The 20,904-nt window shown below is 40.3% G+C and overlaps 1 protein-coding gene across 4 annotated transcripts in view; it reads right to left on the bottom strand.

Moving 5' to 3' along the window:
• Positions 1–20,904, bottom strand: part of PHF20L1 (PHD finger protein 20 like 1) — a 584,626-nt gene that overhangs the window by 242,348 nt on the left and 321,374 nt on the right. For all 4 annotated transcript variants that reach the window (XM_053715368.1, XM_053715369.1, XM_053715370.1 and 1 more), the window contains one exon: positions 13,706–13,759. In XM_053715368.1, coding sequence (XP_053571343.1) covers positions 13,706–13,759 — 54 coding nt within the window. The remainder of the gene's footprint in view (positions 1–13,705; positions 13,760–20,904) is intronic.

The following is a 20,904-nucleotide window of genomic DNA, read 5'->3' as shown; positions in this document are numbered from 1 at the left end:
AGAATTTATGTTTACCTGATAAATTACTTTCTCCAACGGTGTGTCCGGTCCACGGCGTCATCCTTACTTGTGGGATATTCTCTTCCCCAACAGGAAATGGCAAAGAGCCCAGCAAAGCTGGTCACATGATCCCTCCTAGGCTCCGCCTACCCCAGTCATTCGACCGACGTTAAGGAGGAATATTTGCATAGGAGAAACCATATGGTACCGTGGTGACTGTAGTTAAAGAAAATAAAATATCAGACCTGATTAAAAAAACCAGGGCGGGCCGTGGACCGGACACACCGTTGGAGAAAGTAATTTATCAGGTAAACATAAATTCTGTTTTCTCCAACATAGGTGTGTCCGGTCCACGGCGTCATCCTTACTTGTGGGAACCAATACCAAAGCTTTAGGACACGGATGAAGGGAGGGAGCAAATCAGGTCACCTAAATGGAAGGCACCACGGCTTGCAAAACCTTTCTCCCAAAAATAGCCTCAGAAGAAGCAAAAGTATCAAACTTGTAAAATTTGGTAAAAGTGTGCAGTGAAGACCAAGTCGCTGCCCTACATATCTGATCAACAGAAGCCTCGTTCTTGAAGGCCCATGTGGAAGCCACAGCCCTAGTGGAATGAGCTGTGATTCTTTCGGGAGGCTGCCGTCCGGCAGTCTCGTAAGCCAATCTGATGATGCTTTTAATCCAAAAAGAGAGAGAGGTAGAAGTTGCTTTTTGACCTCTCCTTTTACCGGAATAAACAACAAACAAGGAAGATGTTTGTCTAAAATCCTTTGTAGCATCTAAATAGAATTTTAGAGCGCGAACAACATCCAAATTGTGCAACAAACGTTCCTTCTTTGAAACTGGTTTCGGACACAGAGAAGGTACGATAATCTCCTGGTTAATGTTTTTGTTAGAAACAACTTTTGGAAGAAAACCAGGTTTAGTACGTAAAACCACCTTATCTGCATGGAACACCAGATAAGGAGGAGAACACTGCAGAGCAGATAATTCTGAAACTCTTCTAGCAGAAGAAATTGCAACTAAAAACAAAACTTTCCAAGATAATAACTTAATATCAACGGAATGTAAGGGTTCAAACGGAACCCCCTGAAGAACTGAAAGAACTAAATTGAGACTCCAAGGAGGAGTCAAAGGTTTGTAAACAGGCTTAATTCTAACCAGAGCCTGAACAAAAGCTTGAACATCTGGCACAGCTGCCAGCTTTTTGTGAAGTAACACAGACAAGGCAGAAATCTGTCCCTTCAGGGAACTTGCAGATAATCCTTTTTCCAATCCTTCTTGAAGGAAGGATAAAATCTTAGGAATCTTAACCTTGTCCCAAGGGAATCCTTTAGATTCACACCAACAGATATATTTTTTCCAAATTTTGTGGTAAATCTTTCTAGTTACAGGCTTTCTGGCCTGAACAAGAGTATCGATAACAGAATCTGAGAACCCTCGCTTCGATAAGATCAAGCGTTCAATCTCCAAGCAGTCAGCTGGAGTGAAACAAGATTCGGATGTTCGAACGGACCCTGAACAAGCAGGTCTCGTCTCAAAGGTAGCTTCCAAGGTGGAGCCGATGACATATTCACCAGATCTGCATACCAAGTCCTGCGTGGCCACGCAGGAGCTATCAAGATCACCGACGCCCTCTCCTGATTGATCCTGGCTACCAGCCTGGGGATGAGAGGAAACGGCGGGAACACATAAGCTAGTTTGAAGGTCCAAGGTGCTACTAGTGCATCCACTAGAGCCGCCTTGGGATCCCTGGATCTGGACCCGTAGCAAGGAACTTTGAAGTTCTGACGAGAGGCCATCAGATCCATGTCTGGAATGCCCCACAGCTGAGTGACTTGGGCAAAGATTTCCGGATGGAGTTCCCACTCCCCCGGATGTAATGTCTGACGACTCAGAAAATCCGCTTCCCAATTTTCCACTCCTGGGATGTGGATAGCAGACAGGTGGCAGGAGTGAGACTCCGCCCATAGAATGATTTTGGTCACTTCTTCCATCGCTAGGGAACTCCTTGTTCCCCCCTGATGGTTGATGTACGCAACAGTTGTCATGTTGTCTGATTGAAACCGTATGAACTTGGCCCTCGCTAGCTGAGGCCAAGCCTTGAGAGCATTGAATATCGCTCTCAGTTCCAGAATATTTATCGGTAGAAGAGATTCTTCCCGAGACCAAAGACCCTGAGCTTTCAGGGATCCCCAGACCGCGCCCCAGCCCATCAGACTGGCGTCGGTCGTGACAATGACCCACTCTGGTCTGCGGAATGTCATCCCTTGTGACAGGTTGTCCAGGGACAGCCACCAACGGAGTGAGTCTCTGGTCCTCTGATTTACTTGTATCTTCGGAGACAAGTCTGTATAGTCCCCATTCCACTGACTGAGCATGCACAGTTGTAATGGTCTTAGATGAATGCGCGCAAAAGGAACTATGTCCATTGCCGCTACCATCAACCCGATCACTTCCATGCACTGAGCTATGGAAGGAAGAGGAACGGAATGAAGTATCCGACAAGAGTCTAGAAGTTTTGTTTTTCTGGCCTCTGTCAGAAAAATCCTCATTTCTAAGGAGTCTATTATTGTTCCCAAGAAGGGAACCCTTGTTGACGGAGATAGAGAACTCTTTTCCACGTTCACTTTCCATCCGTGAGATCTGAGAAAGGCTAGGACAATGTCCGTGTGAGCCTTTGCTTGAGGAAGGGACGACGCTTGAATCAGAATGTCGTCCAAGTAAGGTACTACAGAAATGCCCCTTGGTCTTAGCACAGCTAGAAGGGACCCTAGTACCTTTGTGAAAATCCTTGGAGCAGTGGCTAATCCGAAAGGAAGCGCCATGAACTGGTAATGCTTGTCCAGGAATGCGAACCTTAGGAACCGATGATGTTCCTTGTGGATAGGAATATGTAGATACGCATCCTTTAAATCCACCGTGGTCATGAATTGACCTTCCTGGATGGAAGGAAGAATAGTTCGAATGGTTTCCATCTTGACCGAAGGAACCTTGAGAAACTTGTTTAAGATCTTGAGATCTAAGATTGGTCTGAACGTTCCCTCTTTTTTGGGAACTATGAACAGATTGGAGTAGAACCCCATCCCTTGTTCTCTTAATGGAACAGGATGAATCACTCCCATTTTTAACAGGTCTTCTACACAATGTAAGAATGCCTGTCTTTTTATGTGGTCTGAAGACAACTGAGACCTGTGGAACCTCCCCCTTGGGGGAAGTCCCTTGAATTCCAGAAGATAACCTTGGGAGACTATTTCTAGCGCCCAAGGATCCAGAACATCTCTTGCCCAAGCCTGAGCGAAGAGAGAGAGTCTGCCCCCCACCAGATCCGGTCCCGGATCGGGGGCCAACATTTCATGCTGTCTTAGTAGCAGTGGCAGGTTTCTTGGCCTGCTTTCCCTTGTTCCAGCCTTGCATTGGTCTCCAAGCTGGCTTGGCTTGAGAAGCATTACCCTCTTGCTTAGAGGACGTAGCACTTTGGGCTGGTCCGTTTCTACGAAAGGGACGAAAATTAGGTTTATTTTTTGCCTTGAAAGGCCGATCCTGAGGAAGGGCGTGGCCCTTACCCCCAGTGATATCAGAGATAATCTCTTTCAAGTCAGGGCCAAACAGCGTTTTCCCCTTGAAAGGAATGTTAAGTAGCTTGTTCTTGGAAGACGCATCAGCCGACCAAGATTTCAACCAAAGCGCTCTGCGCGCCACAATAGCAAACCCAGAATTCTTAGCCGCTAACCTAGCCAATTGCAAAGTGGCGTCTAGGGTGAAAGAATTAGCCAATTTGAGAGCATTGATTCTGTCCATAATCTCCTCATAAGGAGGAGAATCACTATCGACCGCCTTTATCAGCTCATCGAACCAGAAACATGCGGCTGTAGCGACAGGGACAATGCATGAAATTGGTTGTAGAAGGTAACCCTGCTGAACAAACATCTTTTTAAGCAAACCTTCTAATTTTTTATCCATAGGATCTTTGAAAGCACAACTATCCTCTATGGGTATAGTGGTGCGTTTGTTTAAAGTGGAAACCGCTCTCTCGACCTTGGGGACTGTCTGCCATAAGTCCTTTCTGGGGTCGACCATAGGAAACAATTTTTTAAATATGGGGGGAGGGACGAAAGGAATACCGGGCCTTTCCCATTCTTTATTAACAATGTCCGCCACCCGCTTGGGTATAGGAAAAGCTTCTGGGAGCCCCGGCACCTCTAGGAACTTGTCCATTTTACATAGTTTCTCAAGCCATCTCCGTGGAGATGTTGCCTGTACAACGGCAAAGAGAATGACTGGGGTAGGCGGAGCCTAGGAGGGATCATGTGACCAGCTTTGCTGGGCTCTTTGCCATTTCCTGTTGGGGAAGAGAATATCCCACAAGTAAGGATGACGCCGTGGACCGGACACACCTATGTTGGAGAAACGATTATTAGACCTAAATTTACCTTTAGATTTTTTATCCTGTGGTAAAAAAGTTCCTTTCCCTCCAGTAACAGTTGAGATAATAGAATCCAACTGAGAACCAAATAATTTATTACCCTGGAAAGAAAGGGAAAGCAAAGTTGACTTAGAAGACATATCAGCATTCCAAGTTTTAAGCCATAAAGCTCTTCTAGCTAAAATAGCTAGAGACATATACCTGACATCAACTCTAATGATATCAAAGATGGCATCAGAAATAAAGTTATTAGCATGTTGAAGAAGATTAACAATGCTATGAGAATTATGATCTGTTACTTGTTGTGCTAAAGCTTCTAACCAAAAAGTTGAAGCTGCAGCAACATCCGCTAAAGATATAGCAGGTCTAAGAAGATTACCTGAACATAAGTAAGCTTTCCTTAGAAAGGATTCAATCTTCCTATCTAAAGGATCCTTAAAGGAAGTACTATCTGCCGTAGGAATAGTAGTATGTTTAGCAAGAGTAGAGACAGCCCCATCAACTTTAGGGATTTTGTCCCAAAATTCTAATCTGTCAGATGGCACAGGATATAATTGCTTAAAACGTTTAGAAGGAGTAAATGAATTACCCAAATTATTCCATTCCCTGGAGATTACTTCAGAAATAGCATCAGGGACAGGAAAAACTTCTGGAATAACTACAGGAGATTTAAAAACCTTATTTAAACGTTTAGATTTAGTATCAAGAGGACCAGAAACCTCTATTTCTAATGCAATTAAGACTTCTTTAAGTAAAGAACGAATAAATTCCATTTTGAATAAATATGAAGATTTATCAGCATCAACCTCTGAGACAGAATCCTCTGAACCAGAGGAAGCATTATCAGAATCAGAATGATGATGTTCATTTAAAAATTCATCTGAAAAATGAGAAGTTTTAAAAGACCTTTTACGTTTACTAGAAGGAGGAATAACAGACATAGCCTTCTTAATGGATATAGAAACAAAATCTCTTATGTTAACAGGAACACTCTGAGTATTAGATGTTGACGGAACAGCAACAGGTAATGTAACATTACTAAAGGAAATATTATCTGCATTAACAAGTTTGTCATGACATTCATTACAAACAACAGCTGGAGGAACAGATACCACAAGTTTACAACAGATACACTTAACTTTGGTAGATCCAGCACCAGGCAGCGTTTTTCCAGAAGTATCTTCTGACTCAGTGTCAATCTGGGACATCTTGCAATATGTAATAGAAAAAACAACATATAAAGCAAAATTGATCAAATTCCTTAAATGACAGTTTCAGGAATAGGAAAAAATGCCAGTGAACAAGCTTCTAGCAACCAGAAGCAATAAATAATGAGACTTAAATAATGTGGAGACAATAGTGACGCCCATATTTTTTAGCGCCAAAAAAGACGCCCACATTATTTGGCGCCTAAATGCTTTTGGCGCCAAAAATGACGCCACATCCGGAACGCCGACACTTTTGGCGCAAAAAAACAAAAAATTACGCAACTTCCGGAAACAAAAAAAAAAATTTTGCGCCAAAAAAGTCTGCGCCAAGAATGACGCAATAAAATGAAGCATTTCAGCCCCCGCGAGCCTAACAGCCCACAGAAAAAAAAGTCAAATTTTAAGGTAAGAAAAAAATTGATTTATTCATATGCATTATCCCAAATATGAAACTGACTGTCTGAAATAAGGAACGTTGAACATCCTGAGTCAAGGCAAATAAATGTTTGAATACATATATTTAGAACTTTATATTAAAGTGCCCAACCATAGCTTAGAGTGTCACAGAAAATAAGACTTACTTACCCCAGGACACTCATCTACATGTAGTAGAAAGCCAAACCAGTACTGAAACGAGAATCAGTAGAGGTAATGGTATATATAAGAGTATATCGTCGATCTGAAAAGTGAGGTAAGAGATGAATCTCTACGACCAATAAAAGAGAACCTATGAAATAGACCCCGTAGAAGGAGATCATTGAATTCAAATAGGCAATACTCTCTTCACATCCCTCTGACATTCACTGCACGCTGAGAGGAAAACCGGGCTCCAACCTGCTGCGGAGCGCACATCAACGTAGAATCTAGCACAAACTTACTTCACCACCTCCATAGGAGGCAAAGTTTGTAAAACTGATTTGTGGGTGTGGTGAGGGGTGTATTTATAGGCATTTTGAGGTTTGGGAAACTTTGCCCCTCCTGGTAGGAATGTATATCCCATACGTCACTAGCTCATGGACTCTTGCTAATTACATGAAAGAAATGTGTCACCAAAAACGGAGGTCCAGAGAAAATGAGGAGGCAGGGGGACTCCAAACGGAGAGCAGCTCTCTCCACAATATGCGATGATAATAACCTTCGTCCTAGAAAGACAAAAGAAAAGGCGCTCTGGTGCAGATAAACCTAACACAATGCACTGTGGTGATAACTATGTACTCACAAGGATGTTTGCACCTCTAGTGCAATAATATACAAGCCGAAGCTTCAGAGCCGCTTGGCTCACTCTTGCTCTCCCGGTCTGCTCCTGGCAATGGTCACGCCCCTATGTAAGGTAAAAAGACAAGACACCCTTGGTGCAGATTACCCCGACCAATGTCGGACAGACAACAGTAAGCTGGGGATATTTTACTCACAAACGTGTGTGCACCGTCAGTGCAATATCGAGCAGACCGAATCTTTAGAGCCGTTTGGCTGACTCCCTTCAGGTGTAACAGCTGCTTTGCGGATTGCAGGATCAGTGTTCAGGGCTGGCTGCCAGACTTAGATACAACGCTACTCCAGGAAAATAAAAGTACTCTAGAGCTCTTATCGTACCAATATTGGTACGATAAGAACTATAGAGTACTTTTATTTTCCTGGAGTAGCGTTGTATCTAAGTCTGGCAGCCAGCCCTGAACCCTGAACACTGATCCTGCAATCCGCAAAGCAGCTGTTACACCTGAAGGGAGTCAGCCGAACGGCTCTAAAGATTCGGTCTGCTCGATATTGCACTGACGGTGCACACACGTTTGTGAGTAAAATATCCCCAGCTTACTGTTGTCTGTCCGACATTGGTCGGGGTAATCTGCACCAAGGGTGTATTGTCTTTTTACCTTACATAGGGGCGTGACCATTGCCAGGAGCAGACCGGGAGAGCAAGAGTCAGCCGAGCGGCTCTGAAGCTTCGGCTTGTATATTATTGCACTAGAGGTGCAAACATCCTTGTGAGTACATAGTTATCACCACAGTGGAAGATCTTGCATTGTGTTAGGTTTATCTGCACCAGAGCGCCTCTTCTTTTATCTTTCTAGGACGAAGGTTATATTCACAAGAAAGAGCAGATAGCTCAGAAACTCTTCTAGCAGAAGAGATAGCCAAAAGGAACAACACTTTCCAAGAAAGTAGTTTAATGTCCAAAGAATGCATAGGCTTAATGGAGGAGCCTGTAAAGCCTTCAAAACCAAATTAAGACTCCAAGGAGGAGAAAGTCATTTAATGACAGGCTTAATACAAACTAAAGCCTGTACAAAACAGTGAATACAAATCAGTACAAATCAGGAAGTTTAGCAATCTTTCTGTGAAATAAAACAGAAAGAGCAGAGATTTGTCCCTTCAAAGAATTTGCAGACAAACCCTTATCCAAACCATCCTGAAGAAACTGTAAAATTCTAGGAATTCTAAAAGAATGCCAAAAGAATTTATGAGAAGAACACCATGAAATGGAAGTCTTCCAAACTCGGTAATAAATGTTTCTAGACACAGATTTGCGAGCCTGCAACATAGTATTAATCACTGAGTCAGAGAAACCTCTATGACTTAGCACTAAGCGTTCAATTTCCATACCTTCAAATTTAATGATTTGAGATCTTGATGGAAAAACGGACCTTGAGATAGAAGGTCTGGCCTTAATGGAAGTGGCCAAGGTTGGCAATTGGACATCCGAACAAGATCCGCATACCAAAACCTGTGTGGCCATGCTGGAGCCACCAGCAATACAAACGATTGTTCCATGATGATTTTGGAGATCCCTCTTGGAAGAAGAACTAGAGGCAGGAAAATGTAAGCAGGATGATAAAACCAAGGAAGTGTCAGCGCATCCACTGCTTCCGCCTTAAATCCCTGGACCTGGACAGGTATCTGGGAAGTTTCTTGTTTAGATGAGAGGCCATCAGATCTATCTCTGGAAGACCCCACATCTGAACAATCTGAGAAAACACATCTGGATGGAGAGACCACTCCCCTGGATGTAAAGTCTGACGGCTGAGATAATCCGCCTCCCAATTGTCTACATCTGGGATATGCACCGCAGAGATTAGACAGGAGCTGGATTCCGCCCAAGCAAGTATCCAAGATACTTCTTTCATAACTTGTGGACTGTGAGTCCAACCCTGATGATTGACATATGCCACAGTTATGATATTGTCTGTCTGAAAGCAAATTAACGGTTCTCTCTTAAACAGAGGCCAAAACTGAAGAGCTCTGAGAATTGCAAGGAGTTCTAAAATATTGATTGGTAATCTCGCCTCTTGATATTTCCAAACCCCTTGCACTGTCAGAGATCCCCGAACAGCTCCCCAACCTGAAAGACTTGCATCTGTAGTGATCAAAGTCCAGGTTGGCCGAACAAAGGAAGCCCCTTGAACTAAACACTGGTGATTTAAACACCACGTAAGAGAGTGTTGAACATTGGGATTTAAGGATATTAATTGTGATATATTTGTATAATCCCTCCACCATTGATTCAGCATACAAAGCTGGAGAGGTCTTATGTGAAAACGAGCAAAAGGAATCGCGTCCGATGCTACAGTCATGAGGCCTAAAACTTCCATGCACATAGCCACTGAAGGGAATGACAGACTGAAGGTGCCGACAAGCTGCAACCAATTTCAAACGTCTCTTGTCTGTTAGAGACAGAGTCATGGACACTGAATCTATCTGGAAACCTAAAAAGGTGACCCTTGTCTGAGGAATCAAGAAACTTTTTGGTAAATTGATCCTCCAACCATGTTGATTCGTGTGAGATTCTGCAGAACGTAAAAACTGAGCTAGTACTAAGATATCGTCCAAATAAGGAAACACCGCAATACCCTGCTCTCTAATTACAGAGAGAAGGGCACCTAGAACTTTTGAAAAGATTCTTGGAGCTGTTGCTAGGCCAAATGGAAGAGCAACAAATTGGTAATGCTTGTCTAGAAAAGAGAATCTCAGGAACTGATAATATTCTGGATGAATCGGAATATGAAGGTATGCATCCTGCAAGTCTATTGTAGACATATAATGTCCTTGCTGAACAAAAGGCAGAATAGTCCTTTATAGTCACCATCTTGAAAGTTGGTACTCTTACATAACGATTCAACATTTTCAGATCCAGAACTGGCCTGAATGAATTTTCCTTTGGGACAATGAATAGATTTGAATAAAACCCCAGACCTTGTTCCTGAAAAGGAACTGGCATGATTACCCCTGAAGACTCCAGGTCTGAAACACACTTCAGGAAAGCCTGAGCTTTTACTGTATTTGCTGGGATATGTGAGAGAAAAAAATCTTATCACAGGAGGTCTTACTCTGAATCCTATTCGATACCCTTGAGAGACAATGCTCTGAATCCATTGATTTTGGACAGAATTTATCCAAAAATCTTTGAAAAACCTTAATCTGCCCCCCACCAGCTGAGCTGGAATGAGGACCGCACCTTCATGCGGATTTAGGGGCTGACTTTGGTTACTTAAATTGCTTGGATTTATTCCAATTTGAGGAAGGCTTCCAATTGGAAACAGATTCCTTGGGGGAAGGATTAGATTTTTGTTCCTTATTCTGAGGAAAGGAACGAAAACGGTTAGAAGCCTTAGATTTACCCTTAGGTTTTTTATCCTGAGGCAGAAAAACTCGCTTTCCCCCAGTAATAGTTGAAATAATAGAATCCAGCTGAGAACCAAATAAATTATTACCTTGGAAAGAAAGAGATAGTAATCTAGACTTAGATGTCATATCAGCATTCCAAGATTTAAGCCACAAAGCTCTTCTAGCTAAAATAGCTAAAGACATGGATCTAATATCAATTTTGATAATATCAAAAATGGCATCACAAATAAAATGATTAGCATATTGCAGTAAGCGAATAATGTTAGATACATCAGAATCCAATTCTTGTTGCGCTAAATTCTCCAACCAGAAAGTTGATGCAGCCGCAACATCAGCCAAAGAAATTGCAGGTCTGAGAAGATGGCCTGAATATAAATAGGATTTCCTTAGATAAGATTCATGCTTCCTATCTAAAGGATCCTTAAAGGAAGTACTATCTTCCATAGGAATAGTGGTACATTTAGCAAGAGTAGATATAGCCCCATCAACTTTGGGGATTTTTTTCCCAAAACTCTATAGAATTTGCTGGTAAAGGATACAATTTTTTAAACCTTGAAGAAGGAATAAAAGAAGTACCTGGCTTATTCCATTTCTTAGAAATCATATTAGAAATAGCCTCAGGAATAGGAAAAACCCCTGGAAAAACCACAGGAGGTTTAAAAACAGCATTTAAACGTTAAACGTTTATTAGACTTAACGTCAAGAGGACTGGTTACCTCAATATCCAAAGTAATTAACACTTCTTTTAATAAAGAACGCATATACTCTATTTTAAATAAATAATTATTATGTTGTTGGTCATTTGAAATTTCATCAACTGAATGAGAAGTTTTAAAAGACCTTTTACGATTATTAGAAGGTGGAAATGCAGACAAAGCCTTCTGAATAGGATCAGTAACAAATTCTTTAAAATTCATAGGTATATCATGTACATTAGAAGTTGAAGGAACTATTACTGATGGACACACTATCTGCATGTAAAAGTTTATCATGACAACTATTACAAATGACATTCGGAGAAATAATTTCCACAATCTTACAACAAATGCACTTAGCTTTGGTAGAACCAATGTCAGGCAGCAAAGTTCCAGCAGATACTTCTGAGACAGGATCAGATTGAGACATCTTGCAAAATGTAAAAGAAAAAACAACATATAAAGCAAAATTATCAATTTCCTTATATGACAGTTTCAGGAATGGGAAAAAATGCAAATAGCATAGCCCTCTGATAGAGAAAAAGGCAAGAGGCAAACATCAATGGGGTATTAAAATAATGAAAAAGTTTGGCGCCAAGTATGACGCACAACGTGACTGAAATTTTTTTGGCGCCAACAATAACCGGAATGACACACTCGCGTCACTAACGACGCCACCGTGTGTAAGGCTTTGGCATCAACTACGACGCCGGGAATGACGAAGTTGCGTCACAGACGCAATAAAGTCTAGCATTTGGCGCACCTGCAGGCCTAATACCGTGCGCAATTTGCAAGAAAAAAGTAGTCAATTTAGAAAAAAAGACTAAACCCCAGGTAAGAAAAAAAAAATTATTAAAATGTTTATTTTCCCCAAATATGAAACTGACAGTCTGGAGTAGGAAATACATGAACCTAACTCATGGCAAATATAAGTAAAATACATATATTTATAACTTTATTTAAATGCATAAAGTGCCAAACCATAGCTGGGGTGCCTTAAGTAACAAAAAACATACTTACCAAAAGACACCCATCCACATATAGCAGATAGCCAAACCAGTACTGAAACAGTTATCAGTAGAGGTAATGGTAAATTGAGAGTATATTGTCGATCTGAAAAGGGAGGTAGGAGATGAATCTCTACGACCGATAACAAAGAACCTATGAAATAGACCCCCGTTAGGGAAATTGTCGTATTCAATAAGTGATACTCCCTTCACATCCCTCTGACATTCGCTGTACTCTGAGAGGAATCGGGCTTCAACAATGCTGAGAAGCGCATATCAACGTAGAAATCTTAGCACAAACTTACTTCACCACCTCCATAGGAGGCAAAGTTTGTAAAACTGAATTGTGGGTGTGGTGAGGGGTGTATTTATAGGCAATTTGAGGTCTGGGAAACTTTGGCCCTCCTGGTAGGATTGTATATCCCATACGTCACTAGCTCATGGACTCTTGCCAATTACATGAAAGAAAATTACAAAACAATAACAGATAGAAAGTCTGGCACTATCTTGCAAGCACACAACAGATTAAAATGGAAATATTAGTTACAGCATTTGGCTAAATGGTTTAAGCCCAGGATCACATCAAGGTCTCTCCCTCCCTAGCTCCCTAACCTACAGCCACACAATGCATGCTTCCAATCAAACAAACTAAGATACATACAAGGGTGACAGTGACACTCCCTTATGTAATTCTCCAAGACACATAAAAAAACAAGGAAATTGACGGGACCCTCAAACTGGGCTGTGAGTTTTACAGCCATGGAATGTGAACTTTATCCAGCTAGAGGCTGTGTCACCCCCTTGTATTATTTATCAGTGTGTTTGATTGAAAGTGTGCATTGTGAAGCTATAGGTTAGGTAATCGGCTGATGCAGCAGATTCAGTGAATATGGTTTGTAGTTGAAAGTACATAAAACCCAACAATTTTCTTTTATGATTCAGAATGAGCATTAAACAACTTTTTTGTATCAAACGTCAGTCAGTATCCTTTGTTGAAGGAGAAACAATGCACTACTGGGGACTAGCAGAACGCATCAGGTGACCCAATGGTAATAAACAAATATGCGCAGCCACCAATCATCAGCTATCTCCCAGTAGTGCATTGCTGCTCCTGAGCCTACCTAGGTATGCTTTTGGACAAGGGAAACAAAATGAACAAAACAAGATACTATTAGTAAAGTTATTTAAAAATTGCATGTTCTATCTGAATTATAAAAGTTACATTTTGTCTTTACTGTAATTTCAAGAGTTTTGTACCAGCTAAGATATATATATATATATATATATATATATATACACATATATATATATATATATACACATATATATATATATATATACATATACATATATATATATATATATACACACATACATATATACACACATACATATATACATACATATATATACACACAGATACTTGATTAGGCATAATTCCATTCTGGACATATGTTTAGCAGAGCTTAATGGAACACATGCATTACTTAGTGGGTTCAATCTTGTCTTATGCACAACCTGATTCCCACTGCTGAACATCTAAATATTAATCTAATTAAATTAACTGGAGTTACACAACATTTGCACAAGTTGTTTTCTTATAATAACGTTTACTGCCTATTTACTTAACTATATGGTTCAAAAATAGAAAAGGATAACTTCATACAAAAATATTATAAACTTTTTTAGTTTTTTTAGTATTTAAAAAAAAAAATCACACACTACAACTTTAAACAGAGAAATACATACCAATTGATGTCGCTTTCTCTTCTGTCTTAACTTTTTTTTCTAAATGTTCAATTCCTGTAAAGTATAAAAGAAACCATTTAAATGATGCATGCATTTATTTATATGGAATTTAAAATATTCTGCTCTACAGTAAGAAATAATCAAGTGTATATTATTTGTTGGAAGAAAAAAAAGCAAAAAGATATTTTGGTAACAATTATCAAGAGGGAAAACAAGTGTAAGTATGTGATATGATAACTCTTTAAAGTGATGGTAAATCTCAGAATTTGTGAAATGCTAGGATTTACAATTGGAACAAATAAAGGGGACTTTCAGTCATGAAGTATAACATACTTCATGCTTAAAGTCCTTTTATTTGTTTATAGCGTTTGCCACACTGAGCGCCACAGGCAGCCTACGGCAGAACGCTATTTTGTTGAGAGGTGACGTTTCCACCTCTTAGCCAATAGCCGTGCGGGCTATCCGGCTTGGAGCCAGCGCCATGGCTATTTGCCAAGAGGTGGAAACTACACCTCTCAGCAAAATAGCGTTCTGCCATTGGCTGCTTGAGGAGCTCAGTGTGGCGAACGCTTCAAACAAATAAAGGAGCTTTTAGCATGAAGTATTTTATATTTCATGACTAAAAGTCCCCTTTATTTGTTCCCATGGTAAATTGTAACATTTCACAATCGCTAGGATTTAAAATCACTTTAACTTGCAAAATCAAAGTTATTTTCAAACTAAATGAAAGAAATATAAAAAGTGCAAAAAGAAAATGCTCTGTTACATGAGAGCATTTTATTATTGCACTATTGTCTGAATAAAACTGTGTGTTTAACTCCTGCAAAGGTATTAAACACATAGTTAAAATCAGTTCAAGAGAAGCAATGTACTACTGAAAGCTAGATGAACACATCTGATGAGCCAATGACAAGAGACAAATATGTGCCGCCATCAATCACTAGCTAACTCCTAGTTGCATAATATATGTACATATGTCATTTATTTCAACAAAGCATACTAAGAGAAAAAAGTACATTTGAAATAAGAAGTGAATTTAAAAGTGCCTTAATATGAAGCATACAAGTTTAATTTTGATTTTCCTATCCCTTTAAGTAAATTATTTCAGTGGACATATAAACTTATTCTTTTTGCTGCTATTTTGCTCAGCATAAAGCATTAATGGAATACATTTTTTTAAAGCATTTAGTTTTCCTTTTAATTCATTTGTACAATGTAAAAAGTAGCAACCTTTGCATGCCCCCAGTGCTGATACATGTGTACGAGCCAATAATGTATTGCACAGGGCCGAAAGTGTGTTATCAGTCCATATAGTCCTATCAGTCTCTTACGTGTCAGCATGGGCATCAGGAATGTACAAAAGGTGCTGCAGTTGATATTTTTGCTTGCTTTTTTTTATGTCCCTTTAACACTGTATAAAACGAAAAATATTTAGGATTGTGATTTTTTATGTCCCTTTAACACTTTGTTATAAAGAAAAATATATAGGATTGTGATTTCTACATATTATTTTACTTTGAATGTTTCTGTGCATCTTTAATAACTTAAGATCCTGCTTTGTATATTTCTGTGTATCTTCTACAAAATGCAGTTCACATTTATTTTTTTCTATGTGAAATTAATCTTACAGTTTCACAAAGTGCTTTAGAAAAAGGCATTCCTTAGATGTATCTGAACTTGCATCACCCCTTTGTTTAAGCATTTTACACTTGCAGGTTTCAATGATTAATCTTGCCCATTATATGCTTGTGAGGTTTACTAAATCCCAATATGCTTATTTACCTGACAGGAGAGTAATACATACTAAACCAAAAGTACAAACAATTTTAGAGTCAGGTGCTTCATGTAAACCTTACACTCTACTGTGAAATTATGCATTCCAGAGAGCATTGTAAGTTTATTATTATTAATCGGGTATTTGTAGAGCGTCAACAGATTGCGCAGCACTATAAACATAGACGGTATACAAGGTAACATTTATAGGGATCAAATGGGTAGAGGGCCCTGCCAAGAGTTACACTGTTGTAGTCGGCTCTGATGAAAGTGATCTAAAAACAGTTGGGCTCATAGGCTTACATGCTAACTCAATTTCTATCAAGGGGATAGAAATTGAGTTAGGAAAGGTTAGTGTAGGTTGTATGCATCCCTGAATAGTAGAGTAGGGAGCACTTGAAGCTAATAAAACTAGGGAAAATTCTTGTGGAGTGAGGCAGAGAGTTCCAAAACATGGGAGCAAGTCTGGAGAAGTCCTGTAAATGGGAATGTGAGGAGGTAACAAGAGAAGAGGAGAGAGGCAAATCGTGAGCAAAGCGAAGGATATGGGAGGGAGAGTACCTGGAGACAAGGTCTGAGATATAGGGGGAGCAGTGCAGTTGAGGGCTTTGTATGTCAGAGTCAAAGTTTTGTGTTAATAGTCTATGGGAGTCAGCTAACAGTCTCATTGGGATTTCCAGGATCAGCTACTTTCCTTACAAAATTCAAAGAGGTCTACCCCTGTAAAGTCTGACAGATCATTTCACTTCAAGCTGGAGAGTGTAAGAATGGGACCCAAAGTTTTCCGAACCAAGTGTAAATTATAAAGAAGAGCGAGGCTTCTAAGTAAGCATTTGATGCTTTATCAATTAGGCAAACTAAATGATCGATACTATCTCTGTTTATTTGGTCCAAGTGATATATTTAGTGCACTGGTGCAAAGACTTCTAGACAACTCATCATACAGGAACCACACTTACAAACAGAATAAATACTAAATCTCTTAGGCCTAGATTTGGAGTTTGGCGGTAGATGGGCTGTTAACGCTACGCTGGCTTTTTTCTGGCCGCACCATAAAATTAACTCTGGTATCGAGAGTCCCAAAAAATGCTGCGTTAGGCTCCAAAAAAGGAGCGTAGAGCATTTTTACCGCAAATGCAACTCTCGATACCAGAGTTGCTTACGGACGCGGCCAGCCTCAAAAACGTGCTCGTGCACGATTCTCCCATAGGAAATAATGGGGCTGTTTGAGCTGAAAAAAAACCTAACACCTGCAAAAAAGCAGCGTTCAGCTCCTAACGCAGCCCCATTGTTTCCTATGGGCAAACACTTCCTACGTCTGCACCTAACACTCTAACATGTACCCCGAGTCTAAACACCCCTAACCTTACACTTATTAACCCCTAATCTGCCGCCCCCGCTATCGCTGACCCAAGCATATTATTATTAACCCCTAATCTGCCGCTCCGTAAACCGCCGCAACTTACATTATCCCTATGTACCCCTAATCTGCTGCCCCTAGCACCGCCGACCCCTATATTATATTTATTAACCCCTAACCTGCCCCCCACAACGTCGCCGCCAGCTACTTACAATAATTAACCCCTAATCTGCCGACCGCAAACCGCCGCCACCTACGTTATCCTTATGTACCCCTAATCTGCTGCCCCTAACACCGCCGACCCCTATATTATATTTATTAACCCCTAACCTGCCCCCCACAACGTCGCCGCCAGCTACTTACAATAATTAACCTCTAATCTGCCGACCGCAAAGCGCCGCCACCTACGTTATCCTTATGTACCCCTAATCTGCTGCCCCTAACACCGCCGACCCCTATATTATATTTATTAACCCCTAATCTGCCCCCCTCAACGTCGCCGACACCTGCCTACACTTATTAACCCCTAATCTGCCGAGCGGACCTGAGCGCTACTATAATAAAGTTATTAACCCCTAATCCGCCTCACTAACCCTATCATAAATAGTATTAACCCCTAATCTGCCCTCCCTAACATCGCCGACACCTAACTTCAATTATTAACCCCTAATCTGACGACCGGAGCTCACCGCTATTCTAATAAATGTATTAACCCCTAAAGCTAAGTCTAACCCTAACACTAACACCCCCCTAAGTTAAATATAATTTTAATCTAACGAAATTAATTAACTCTTATTAAATAAATTATTCCTATTTAAAGCTAAATACTTACCTGTAAAAAAAAATCCTAATATAGCTACAATATAAATAATAATTACATTGTAGCTATTTTAGGATTAATATTTATTTTACAGGCAACTTGGTAATTATTTTAACTAGGTACAATAGCTATTAAATAGTTAAGAACTATTTAATAGTTACCTAGTTAAAATAATATCAAAATTACCTGTAAAATAAGTCCTAACCTAAGTTATAATTAAACCTAACACTACCCTATCAATAAATTAATTAAATAAAATACCTACAATTACCTACAATAAAACCTAACACTACACTATCAATAAATAAATTAAATACAATTTCTACAAATAACTACAATTACATAAACTAACTAAAGTACAAAAAATAAAAAAGAACTAAGTTACAAAAAATAAAAAATATTTACAAACATAAGAAAAATATTACAACAATTTTAAACTAATTACACCTACTCTAAGCCCCCTAATAAAATAACAAAGACCCCCAAAATAAAAAATTCCCTACCCTATTCTAAATTAATAAATTTAAAAGCTCTTTTACCTTACCAGCCCTGAACAGGGCCCTTTGCGGGGCATGCCCCAAGAAAATCAGCTCTTTTGCCTGTAAAAAAAACATACAATACCCCCCCCCCCCAACATTACAACCCACCACCCACATACCCCTAATCTAACCCAAACCCCCCTTAAATAAACCTAACACTAAGCCCCTGAAGATCTTCCTACCTTGTCTTCACCTCACCGGGTATCACCGATCGGTCCTGGCTCCGATATCTTCATCCAACCCAAGCGGGGGCTAGACATCCACTGAAGAAGTCCAGAAGAGGGTCCAAAGTCTTCCTCCTATCCGGCAAGAAGAGGACATCCGGACCGGCAAACATCTTCATCCAAGCGGCATCTTCGATCTTCTTCCATCTGGTGCGGAGCGGGTCCATGTTGAAGCAGCCGACGAGGATCCATCCTCTTCTTCCGGCGTCTCCCGACGAATGACGGTTCCTTTAAGGGACGTCATCCAAGATGGCGTCCCTCGAATTCCGATTGGCTGATAGAATCCTATCAGCCAATCGGAATTAAGGTAGGAATATTCTGATTGGCTGATGGAATCAGCCAATCAGAATCAAGTTCAATCCGATTGGCTGATCCAATCAGCCAATCAGATTGAGCTCGCATTCTATTGGCTGTTCCGATCATCCAATAGAATGCGAGCTCAATCTGATTGGCTGATTCGATCAGCCAATCGGATTGAACTTGATTCTGATTGGCTGATTCCATCAGCCAATCAGAATATTCCTACCTTAATTCCGATTGGCTGATAGAATCCTATCAGCCAATCGGAATTCGAGGGACGCCATCTTGGATGACGTCCCTTAAAGGAACCGTCATTCGTCGGGAGACGCCGGAAGAAGAGGATGGATCCGCGTCGGCTGCTTCAACATGGACCCGCTCCGCACCAGATGGAAGAAGATCGAAGATGCCGCTTGGATGAAGATGTTTGCCGGTCCGGATGTCCTCTTCTTGCCGGATAGGAGGAAGACTTTGGACCCTCTTCTGGACTTCTTCAGTGGATGTCTAGCCCCCGCTTGGGTTGGATGAAGATATCGGAGCCAGGACCGATCGGTGATACCCGGTGAGGTGAAGACAAGGTAGGAAGATCTTCAGGGGCTTAGTGTTAGGTTTTTTTAAGGGGGGTTTGGGTTAGATTAGGGGTATGTGGGTGGTGGGTTGTAATGTTGGGGGGGGGGTATTGTATGTTTTTTTTTACAGGCAAAAGAGCTGATTTTCTTGGGGCATGCCCCACAAAGGGCCCTGTTCAGGGCTGGTAAGGTAAAAGAGCTTTTAAATTTATTAATTTAGAATAGGGTAGGGCATTTTTTTATTTTGGGGGTCTTTGTTATTTTATTAGGGGGCTTAGAGTAGGTGTAATTAGTTTAAAATTGTTGTAATATTTTTCTTATGTTTGTAAATATTTTTTATTTTTTGTAACTTAGTTCTTTTTTATTTTTTGTACTTTAGTTAGTTTATGTAATTGTAGTTATTTGTAGAAATTGTATTTAATTTATTTATTGATAGTGTAGTGTTAGGTTTTATTGTAGGTAATTGTAGGTATTTTATTTAATTAATTTATTGATAGGGTAGTGTTAGGTTTAATTATAACTTAGGTTAGGACTTATTTTACAGGTAATTTTGATATTATTTTAACTAGGTAACCATTAAATAGTTCTTAACTATTTAATAGCTATTGTACCTAGTTAAAATAATTACCAAGTTGCCTGTAAAATAAATATTAATCCTAAAATAGCTACAATGTAATTATTATTTATATTGTAGCTATATTAGGATTTATTTTACAGGTAAGTATTTAGCTTTAAATAGGAATAATTTATTTAATAAGAGTTAATTAATTTCGTTAGATTAAAATTATATTTAACTTAGGGGGGTGTTAGTGTTAGGGTTAGACTTAGCTTTAGGGGTTAATACATTTATTAGAATAGCGGTGAGCTCCGGTCGTCAGATAAGGGGTTAATAATTGAAGTTAGGTGTTGGCGATGTTAGGGAGGGCAGATTAGGGGTTAATACTATTTATGATAGGGTTAGTGAGGCGGATTAGGGGTTAATAACTTTATTATAGTAGCGCTCAGGTCCGCTCGGCAGATTAGGGGTTAATAAGTGTAGGCAGGTGTCGGCGACGTTGTGGGGGGCAGGTTAGGGGTTAATAAATATAATATAGGGGTCGGCGGTGTTAGGGGCAGCAGATTAGGGGTACATAAGGATAACGTAGGTGGCGGCGCTTTGCGGTCGGCAGATTAGGGGTTAATTATTGTAAGTAGCTGGCGGCGACGTTGAGGGGGGCAGGTTAGGGGTTAATAAATATAATACAGGGGTCGGCGGTGATAGGGGCAGCAGATTAGGAGTACATAAGTATAACGTAGGTGGCGGTCGGCAGATTAGGGGTTAAAAAAATGTAATCGAGTTGCGGCGATGTGGGGGGACCTCGGTTTAAGGGTACATAGGTAGTTTATGGGTGTTAGTGTACTTTAGGGCACAGTAGTTAAGAGCTTTATAAACCGGCATTAGCCCAGAAAGCTCTTAACTCCTGCTATTTTTCTGCGGCTGGAGTTTTGTCGTTAGAGCTCTAACGCTCACTTCAGAAACGACTCTAAATACCGGCGTTAGGAAGATCCCATTGAAAAGATAGGATACGCAATTGACGTAAGGGGATCTGCGGTATGGAAAAGTTGTGGCTGATAAGT

Source organism: Bombina bombina, chromosome 5 (genome assembly GCF_027579735.1).
Source record: "Bombina bombina isolate aBomBom1 chromosome 5, aBomBom1.pri, whole genome shotgun sequence".
NCBI classification, from domain to species: Eukaryota; Metazoa; Chordata; class Amphibia; order Anura; family Bombinatoridae; genus Bombina; species Bombina bombina.
This window is presented reverse-complemented; position numbering and strand designations above follow the sequence as displayed.